At 35.2% G+C, this 10,518-nt stretch overlaps 1 protein-coding gene across 2 annotated transcripts in view; it reads right to left on the bottom strand.

The window, feature by feature from the left end:
• Positions 1-1,185: 1,185 nt before the first annotated feature.
• The window catches only part of mlip (muscular LMNA-interacting protein), a 32,621-nt gene continuing 23,288 nt past the window's right edge, over positions 1,186-10,518 (bottom strand). For both annotated transcript variants that reach the window (XM_053502503.1, XM_053502504.1), the window contains exons 10-12: positions 9,240-9,284; positions 7,037-7,159; positions 1,186-1,817 (exon numbers count right to left, since the gene is read on the bottom strand). In XM_053502503.1, the coding sequence (XP_053358478.1) occupies positions 1,650-1,817; positions 7,037-7,159; positions 9,240-9,284 (336 nt within the window). In that variant the 3' untranslated portion in view covers positions 1,186-1,649. The remainder of the gene's footprint in view (positions 1,818-7,036; positions 7,160-9,239; positions 9,285-10,518) is intronic.

The following is a 10,518-nucleotide window of genomic DNA, read 5'->3' as shown; positions in this document are numbered from 1 at the left end:
CCATGCAGGAAATTTGAGCACAGACGGCAATAAACACAGAAATCTTATAGGACTTACAGCCATGGAATGCTCAAATCAAACATTTAATTAGCATAAGCCTGTCAAAGTCAGATAGCTGGATATAAATGAGCAATTAATGAGATTTCAGCTATTTGCCAGCTATTTTCCCAGGCAAGGAATCCACTGAGTCTCAAATCTTTAAATCCACATGTGCTTCAAATATCGTAGTAATTGGGCCCATTGTGTTTGTTACTGAAAATTGATGGGCCTGAAGTTTGGCAGACAGAAAGACACAGCTACTCCCCACTTCACTTTCATAGGTAAGTAATCAGGACTTATTGACAATGGGTAATGCTATTTGAAATGTAAGTGGCTTTACTTGGAATCTGTTGGCTTTACTTTTGTAAAATGCACAGTTAATTCACAAATCTGAGTGCAAAAAAAAACAGAAGCCTGTTTTCTTAATAGGCTATTGGATGGCACTATTGTGGGTAAAAAAAAAAAAAGCATGACAGTGGATAGACACACAGATGTAAAAAGAAATGGTTTAAACTTCCTGGTGTTTGTTCATCTAAAAGTGTTCTTTTTTAACTAGATTTATTTCAGAAGAAAATATGTGCAATTATAAACTTGAATACAAAAGTAGAAAGCTAGTAAAAGTCAATAAATTTTATGTTTATAGATGCACAAAGAATTATTGAAGCAGTAATACGCTGAGTGAAAATCTACAATTATCCCAAGGAGAAGTAATACTTTTGCATGTTTTTGGAAATTAATTTAACAGGTTATATGAGGGCAGTACCAAAAGTAATGCAAAAGTAGGCATACCCTTTATATTAACTGACCCTCCACATTCACATTGCACATATTGGTCGAATAAGTCTTTCTCCTATACAAAGGTACTATGCGACATGGTCTAAAAATTTAGGTGTACACTATCTTATGCACTTTCGTGGTAGCATTCGGAATTAATGCTCTCCCACATGCTGGTTTTTTTATTCTTTATACTTCGTCATCCAACAAGTGCACATTGAACTTGTCTGTGGTGTCATCTCTGTAATTATTCTGCAGGCTTCAGTGGATGTCTGTTAGCCTGCACGCTTCCTTTAGCAAGAACTCAATGAAGAAGAAACAGTAGAAAGCAAGGAATTTTTAATCTCGATATACAGCACAAATAATTTTTGCCTACCATACAATAATGCTTTATATTAAGGATTTATTAAATACAGATACACACATACTTACACACTCATTCACACGTTACGGGCAAAATAAATCAGATTGTAGAAATGCAGAAGAAAGAAAATATACAACATTTTCTTAATTTTCTATTGACGCTTTAATTAATGCATTAAAATAGAACAGCTTTAAAAAAATACATGCTTTTGCTGTTTACATACTTCAGAGAAATAATACACCAAATTATTCTATAGTAACAATAAAATTGAGCTGCATCAGGTAAATCTTATTTCCTATAGAATTCTAGAAGACCCTCCGCTGTCATCTTCAGAGGTTGGACTCTTTCATTTTACAATATAAGAGGTCACCTTGTCGCATTTCTTTCTTTTTTCCTCTGTGCAACTTATTTTGTGTGACTACCACAGTTTTTCATTTTCACTCTTCAAAGACTTTACAGAGGCGGGGACTTGTTATAGAGACGTGCCTCTTGGCGATGGAGTATCGTAGTCCCTGGCCTGATTCATCATGTGTGTTGAGCTTGACATACACTTCTCAGGTACCTCTGAGGAATCCCTCTCCCTTTCCAAGTCTCCTCTTCCATGAGCCTCATCCTTGAGGGACGACATTCTGCTGGCAAGCTGCAAAGTAAGGTCTGATGTTATTGATAAAATGCCAGCAATCAGGATCAAGGTCTCAGGAGGCAATTTTTGATTACTTAGGAAAACCTATTGATTGCGCTCTGTAGTCAGTAAGTGATTACTGAAGCTCTTGCACTTGATTGATTGGTGCTTAAAGTAAAAGAGATAAAAATTTATTTCAGGACAAATCATCAAGTTAGTTTGAATTCATGACCAAAAACATGTCAATTTCAGCGGGTTGTGCTCAGCTGTCAAGAAAGCTTTAGTATAAAGTATAAGTAATAAGGGTATGCAAGATCAATTAAGACTAGCTATAATTCAGAATGGATGTTCAGTGACACCTACATATAACCTTTTTCTGAAGTAATGAAGGGGTAATTACATAGTGATAATTATATGAAAAATACACTTAAGCACTGCCACGATCAGTTATTAATGTGCTGCTGTCACCTCATTAGCCACAAAAAGACAAGTATAAAGGCTGTCTTTGAACTTGGGTTGAAAGGAAATTGATCTTATTTATTTTATAATGGTCATAGCTGCAAATTTTCAAGTTTCATGTACCAGTCAAGGCTGTTTCATTCTTGAAGAGGCCAGAAGTGATGTACATGCAGGAAGAAGTTTTTGTAGTTTTAGTTAAGAAATTATCCTTTGAACTAAAATGTACAGTAGCAATGTTTCAATGTAGCAAAGCAGTGAAAGTAACATCATACAGTAGATCTAGGCTATGGACAAAAGGATAAAGACTTGTGATAATAACAGACCATTGCACAGCTACTCTATGTGAAATGAATGAATAGCTTTTGAGACAAAAAGTAACACAGAATTATTGTTCTGATGATATGGTGCTGTATCTCCTGTGTAGGCTGTAACTACATACCAGACAAACATACTGTACTGTTAGCTCCTATATCCTAACTTTACTTACAACCATAGCCGAGATTTTTCTCAGACATTGAGGGAAACATAAAAACACTGTTTGCGTTTTCATATTTTCTACTAGTGGTGATTAAACTAACATTAGTATTAATACCCAGTTAACACTGTAGAAGTACCATTAAATAGGTTACCTTAGCTACTAATCAAATAATCTAGGGCATGGGTTCAGAAACACTGAGTTGCAGGAAATTGTCCCACCATTGTCTTAATTTCTTTCTGTAGTACACCTGATGTTTTACTTCATATTCGCATAGGATTAGTTTATCTGGGGACATTGTGTGATCTAGAAATCCTCACAGTTTTTATGTGGTGTATTCACATGGGATAAGGTATTTGAGAAAGAAATGTGGTTAGAAAAATTTATTATTATGATTGGAGATTACTTAAATGTGTGCTGAAATCAAATTGTAAAAAGTAAAAAAAATTGTAAAAGTAGTTTTTATAGCTATATTTACCAGTTAAATTAAAAGTGTTCCCATATACACACAATGTGAAGAGAAATCAAGAGATTAGAACTAAACAGCTGCGCAGGCATTAAGAGTTGGTTACTTATCAATGAGGCTAATGAGAAAAAAGCCTTTAATTTGCTGTGGAGCTTTGGAATAAGGTCATGTGGTCTGATGAATCCAGATTTACCCTGTTCCTGAGTGATGGTGCATCAGGGTAAGAAGAGAGGCAGACGACGTGAGGCACCCACCATGCTAGTGCCTACCATACAAGACCGTGTTATATGAAGGCGAGATTATGTGTCCAAAAAATTGTTCAGCTGATTACCAGAATAAACTAAACAACCAGGTTTTTAAATCGATGGATGAAAGATGACAATGCCAAGCTTGGACATGGATTACCACCACCAGACCTTTATCCAACAATTCATTTCTCCCATCATCAATAAAAGATCTTGGAAAGAAATTAACAGGACTCAAGATGAAAATTAATGTTGTTGACTTTGCTTAAGCTTATCGAAATGATGTGATGGCAAATGAGTGCTGCAATTCAAGCAAAACAAAACAAACCTCAGTTTAAACCCCCAGTGTGACTCTTTTTTTTGGTCAGGCAGTATAATTCCAGCTTTTAAAAACAGCCTAATACCAATGGTGTCCCAACATCTGAAGGGTTGCCAAATTAACATTGCAACAAAATTTTGACATACCGGTTAATTTTTTACACTTTATGGACAATGTCATTTCTCATAACAATGGGCTATTCTTAAAACATATCTAAGGATGAAATGCAAAGAGTGAACATGAAATATAGCACTAAACAAAGATTAAAGTTTTAGTTTTTCTAATTATTTTCACACACACACAAAATAAAATCTAATCTTATCAACACAGTATTAGCATACTGCATAGAAACACATACACATGACTTATGAGTATGAACAGTAGGATGTACAAAAATGTCAAAACACTGTTTTAGCGGCGGCTTTTTAAACAGATATTAAACAAAGGTATGAATGAGGATGTCAGCAAGGCAGGAATGGTCACAAGTGCAGGTGCACAATGTTGCGAATGACAAATACTGTATGTGAATTAGGATCAAGGTCAAGGTGCAGGCAGGGGTCAAGCAATCAATAAACAAGTCAAGAGAACCAGAAATTATATAGCAGCTCTCTTTACCACTGAATCCTTTTGATAAAAACTAAATTTTCAAAAGCTTTTTTTCTTTTTACTGACATATTAATGCAATAGGCACATATATAAACATATTTAAAATGATTTAATGGCGCCTAACAGTGTGTAAAGTACTGAGTAATACAGAATAAACATAAATGTTTTCTCCTGTTTTAAACCTATAAATTGTAAAACTTGATCTGGGTATACAAACATATGGGCTATTGAAATTGTGTGTGTGTGTGTGTGTGTGTGTGTGTGTGTGTTCTATTAGTTTGTCTATGTGCAGTATATACTGTGTATCCAATGCTTTGGTATTCAGGAATCACTTTGCAATTCAATAACATTTAAAACATCACATATAAGACCTTCCCCTGTTTCTCCCGATGGAATAAATTGAGGATCAAAGCATTTACAAAGTCTGGTTTGCTACACTGTTTATATGCTCAAGGCAACAATCCAAATTAATACAGGAGAGTGATGAAAAGAGTGAGGCAAGGCTTTAACAGCAGATGCTTTTATACGTATATAGGCATTAAGCATTCATCTACATGCTCTTTTTTTATATTTTAATATAGGCGGATGTTCAACAAATTATAAATACTTTTGGGTCCACCATAATGTGCACCATGACTAGGTTTAACAAACATTCTGTAAGCAAACATTAATACATTTGAGTATATCAATAGACATTTGCATTAATAAGTTTCCTTTACAGTTGACTATGGAGCATAAAGATTGGACTTTGGAGTGAAATATAAAAGTCATGTGGTCTGATAAGTCCAGATTTAGCCTAGTTCAGAGCAAGAAGAGAAGTGCATAAAATAATGCACCTGAAATTATGCATGGAGGAATTTAGGAGTAGGGTTTTTTTTTTATTGAATGTATTTTTGGGAGATTTTTTAAACCACAAGGTGTTTAATGGTTTCAAATTGAATGCCTGACAACGTTAGGTTAGTAAAACTTTCATTTCACCACATAAAATATAGAAAATTAATAAAGAATTAGAGTCAAATCATCCTGTTAAACTTGAACTGCAAACATCTTTAGAATGTTTTTTAGCCAACAGAAGGGAAGAGATCTAAGAAGATATGAGATTTATAACATAGGTTTAATGCAGAATTCTTGTTAAAAAGCATCCTTCAAAAGCACTTCACATACATTTCAAAGTTCATGATGGTTGTCTGCTATCACCCATTCCCTATGTTGTTTGCTGCTAGCTCTGAAGGTGAGAAGAGACCAATAGATCAAAGGATATTATGGGTTGATGATGAATTGTGTATTACTGTATATATGGGTGAAACTGATCAGTATAGATGGCCTTTAGGGGCCAAATTAAACAGAGGAATGCTGAAGGGCTTTTTTCTCGTTGAGACCCCCTATTAGTAAGTGATTAGCTCTGCCTATGAGAAGAACATAGACTTTAGGTAAGAAAATTGATGGACAAGGGAGAACATCTGAGCTGATGAAACCTAGCCTTCCCTTAATGCTATCCTATTTCTCTAGTTTCCTGGTTTGCATTGGATGAGCATATGATTGCCCACAAGAAACCCCATTTCCATTCAATAATGAGGTCAGTTTAATCTTTAAAGAGAGAGAGCACATCTTAAGGCATTTTTGAATTCATTATTTCAGATTATGTTGTGACATTGGTTTTACGAGATGTTTATAACCCTTCAATAATCAAGCTGTACATTGACCACTAGAGGGAAAAAAACGCATGTTCTGCAACATATCATTAAACTTTGAAAAGTGGAGAAGGTTTAGGCCCTACTAAAAAATGCAGCAAACAGTAAAGATGATTTGAAACTATTCTGGGGAAAAATTATGCTGTATGACGTGTAACTTTTTTTTTTTACACAAATTACAGACAATTTTCAAAGAAAAAGAGTTATGGTGCACAATTATACATTATCTTCAATATTGTGGTGCACAATTATACATTATCTTCAATATTTACTGTAAAAAAAATAAAACAGCAAGTATGAGTAAGAACCTGAAAATGAAAAAAATTAGTTTGTGCTCATGGCCAGGCTGTAGTGCTCCAAATAGCTATGCATTCAGATAGCATTCCACTATTTCAATCTTGAATTTGTATGACACTTTTTTAAATCTTTTCGGTTTCGATTGATGGTACTCAGGAAACAATCCTAACTTAAAAGTTAAAATTAGCAGCAGACAAAAGCCCAGGGGACAATATTTTAATACAATGATTTACACAGTAAAGAGAAGTTATTGACATAAAATGCTTTTGAAGGAGTGATCCTTGGGTGCCCATGATCACGCCCCTTTGCTGGTGTAGCTGGTGATCAGTGTTGTTCAGTTCACCTGGCAGTGCTGTTGATGTTATGGCTGATCGGTACAAAACTCACATACATTCTATAGAAACCTAACTAATGATTAGCCAATGCCGATGACTATTAAAATATATACATAAAAAAATAATACATACTCATTTAGCCTATGCATTGCCAAGAAGGTGGAAGAAACCGGTAACAAAAGGAAACAACCCAAACCATCTCTAAAAAAATATATATATATATTTTGTTTAAAAGATGCTTAAAAAATAAAAAAAGGTCTGAATAGCGGCACCCATTTCCTTAATATACAGTAGTGAATACAGTTTTATGTAAGAAAATAAATAAGGAATGAATGAAGTCTTACCTTGTCCTGGTGATCAGGTGAGGAACTATCATGCTGTTTTTGACAGGCGTTCAACAAACAACTTTTCTCATTGTCATCTAATCTTGCCATAACTATGACTGGTCTTATAACCCCCGGCTTTGTCTGGAATAATGAAAAAAGAAAAAAAGGTTTAATGTGTTAGGTTTGGCTCTTTTTAAATTTACAATTACATAACTTTTAGGTTATTTTTTTGTACTGTAAATCTTGTTTTCACTGTACTATTTTTGATAATCATGTTGTAACAATCAAATATCTGTGTTTCAGTTACATAACAACATCCGAGATGATGTCCCAAGTCTAGATCAGTCAGCCTCTAAAATAATATTTCCCATAAGCTAGTTTTGCTTTTGTCATATCAGATCATTATTTTTTATGAGGTCTGGATAAGCAAATATCCTATATTAAAAAAAAGCTATAATGTACGTAATTTCTTCATAACTGTTAAAAACTACATTTGGCTGCCTTTTTCTAAACCAATTATGATATTTAAGTCATCCAGTGAGCTCTTTAATAAATGTAATTAATTCAGTGGTGATTTTCAGAAAAGCTTTTTTTCTGCTGTTAATAGATAGCTCTTCCCTATGTGTGCGTGTTCAATAAATACAGTGGGTAAGGAAAGTATTCAGACCCCCTTACATTTTTTACTCTGTTATATTGCAGCCATTTGCTAAATCATTTAAATTCATTTTTTCGTCATTAATGTATATACAGCACCATATATTGACAGAAAAACACAGAACTGTTGACATTTTAGCAGATTTATTAAAAAGAAAAACTGAAATATCACATGGGCCTAAGTATTTAGAACCTTTGCTGTGACACATATATTTAACTCAGGTGCTGTCCATTTCTTCTGATCATTTGTGTCCAGCCGTGTTTGATTATACTGAGTGGACTTGATTAGGAAAGCCACACACCTGTCTATACAAGACCTTACAGCTCACAATGCATGTCAAAGCAAATGAGAATCATGAGGTCGAAGGAACTGCCTGAAGATACAGAATTGTAGCAAGGCACAGATCTGGCCAGGGTTACAAAATAATTTCTGCTGCACTGTTCCTAAGAGCACGGTGGCCTCCATAATCCTTAAATGGAAGACGTTTGGGGAGACCAAAACCCTTCCTAGAGCTGGCCGTCCGTCCAAACTGAGCTATCAAGGGAGAAGAGCCTTGGTGAGAGAGGTAAAGAAGAGCCCAAGAATCACTGAGGCTGGGCTCCAGAGATGCAGTCGGGAGATAGGAGAAAGTTGTAGAAAGTCAACAATCACTGCAGCCCTCCACCAGTCGGGGCTTTATGGCAGAGTGGCCCGATGGAAGCCTCTCCTCAGTGCAAAACACTTAAAAAAACACCTGAAGGACTACAAGATTCTCTGGTCTGATCAGACCAAGATAGAACTTTTTGGCCTTAATTCTAAGGGGTATGTGTGGAGAAAACCAGGCACTGCTCATCACCTGTCCAATACAGTCCCAACAGTGAAGCATGGTAGTGACAGTATCATGATGTGGGGGTGTTTTTCATCTGCAGGAACAGGACGACTGGTTGCAATCCAGGGAAAGATGAATGCGGCCAAGTACAGGGATATCCTGGATATAAATCTTTTCCAGAGTGCTCAAGAACTCAGACTGGGCCGAAGGTTTACCTTCCAACAAGACAATGACCCTAAGCACACAGCTAAATAAGGAGTGGCTTCACAACAACACTATGACTGTTCTTGAATGGCCCAGCCAGAGCCCTGACTTAAAGCCAACTGAGCATCCCTGGAGAGACCCAAAAATGGCTGTCCACCAATGTTTTCCATCCAACCTAACAGACCTGGAGAGGATCTGCAAGGAGGAATGGCAAAGGATCCCCAAATTCAGGTGAGAAAAACTTGTTGCATCTTTCCCAAAAAGACTCATGGCTGTATTAGATCAAAAGGGTGTACTTAGGGGGGGTACTTAGGCCCATGTGATATTTTAGTTTTTCTTTTTTAATAAATCTGCAAAAATGCCAACACTTCTGTGTTTTTCTGTCAATATGGGTGCTGTGTGTACCTTAATGAGGAGTAAAAAATTAACTTAAATAATTTTAGCAAGTGGCTGAATTATCACAAAGAGTAAAAAATTTAAGAGGGTCTGAATACTATCCAAACCCACTGATACTGTATTAGTACATATGCAAAAATCAGGACTAAAATACCTACCAGTGTTTTCTTCGCATGTGCAGGAGGTTGGTGTTGAAAATGAGCCTAAAAAAATGATGGCACATATATCTGAATGAGTATTTGTTAATTTTGTAAATTGTTATGATTTTAATTTACTATAACACTGGCATTTAGGATTGGCTTTAATAATAATAATAATAATAATAATAATAATAATAATAATAATATTAAGTAAATAAATACTACTACTACTACTAATAATAATAATAATAATAATAAAGTTGTGTATGGAAGATAACAAAAAACAGCTAGGTCTGAAGTATTTGAGGTCAATACATCACTATTGCATTTTTCACTATTGAGTCTCACATACTGTAGATATAAACACACACACAGGACTGATTTTGACTTAATAGACTCAAATTACTTCAAATAGACAAGATTTACCTCATAAAAGACCAAACATGTTATTGAAAGAGGACTGGTACATGTGAAATATTAGCTATGCAAACCTCTTCACTGAGGCTTATCTTCTGAAATATGTAGATCAACTATTCAGGACCATGCACATTTTTAATTTGCCCCTCAGTTTTAGTGACAGATTTGCTACATTCATTTTTTTTTTCCATTCAGAAGTGCTCCTGCTGAGAAGTACATTTCGTCTAAAAAAAAAAGGCAGCATGAGTATAGGTGCTCTGGTGTGTTTTTTTCTACTTGCTCCCTGTAATTTAAGGTAATTATGCCATAAAGAACAAGAAGAACAGATGCGAAATCTGGATTTAAAACACATGAAATCAGCCTTACTGAAACAATGCGCTTATCCATATTAGATAAACATTTAGGAATTACAGGCCAACTTATACTGTAATTAGTCTTTTATTTCATGAGAATCAACTATAGTAGGAAAACCAGCTGTTAAGTTCCTTTTCCACTAGTTGTCAAGTGCATCCTGGATGGGACACCAGTCCATCACTTGCCATCATGCCCACACATGCCTGCTTTAGACAGATCTGCGATATGTTAATACATATGTCCTATTAGCACAGACAAGACTCGGTTGAATATGGCACACAAATGCAAGTGAACAGTAGAGCGGCAGCTTTTTTGGATAAAAAGAGAAATCTTAATAAATTATAATGAGCGGCTTTATTTTAAATGTTGTACGATAAACTTGTAGTACAAAAAAAGTTTTATCAACTAGTTATTTATAATGATCATGTTTCCGCTATAATTGCTGCTACTTGAGAGAGGAATTATATATCAATGTTAAGCTTACATGAATTTTATTTATAAATTACCTTACTAGAAACAATCCATA

Source organism: Clarias gariepinus, chromosome 8, assembly GCF_024256425.1.
Source record: "Clarias gariepinus isolate MV-2021 ecotype Netherlands chromosome 8, CGAR_prim_01v2, whole genome shotgun sequence".
In the NCBI taxonomy this organism is placed as follows: Eukaryota; Metazoa; Chordata; class Actinopteri; order Siluriformes; family Clariidae; genus Clarias; species Clarias gariepinus.
Note: the sequence above shows the minus strand (reverse complement) of the source record. Positions and strands in the feature narration are given on the sequence as shown.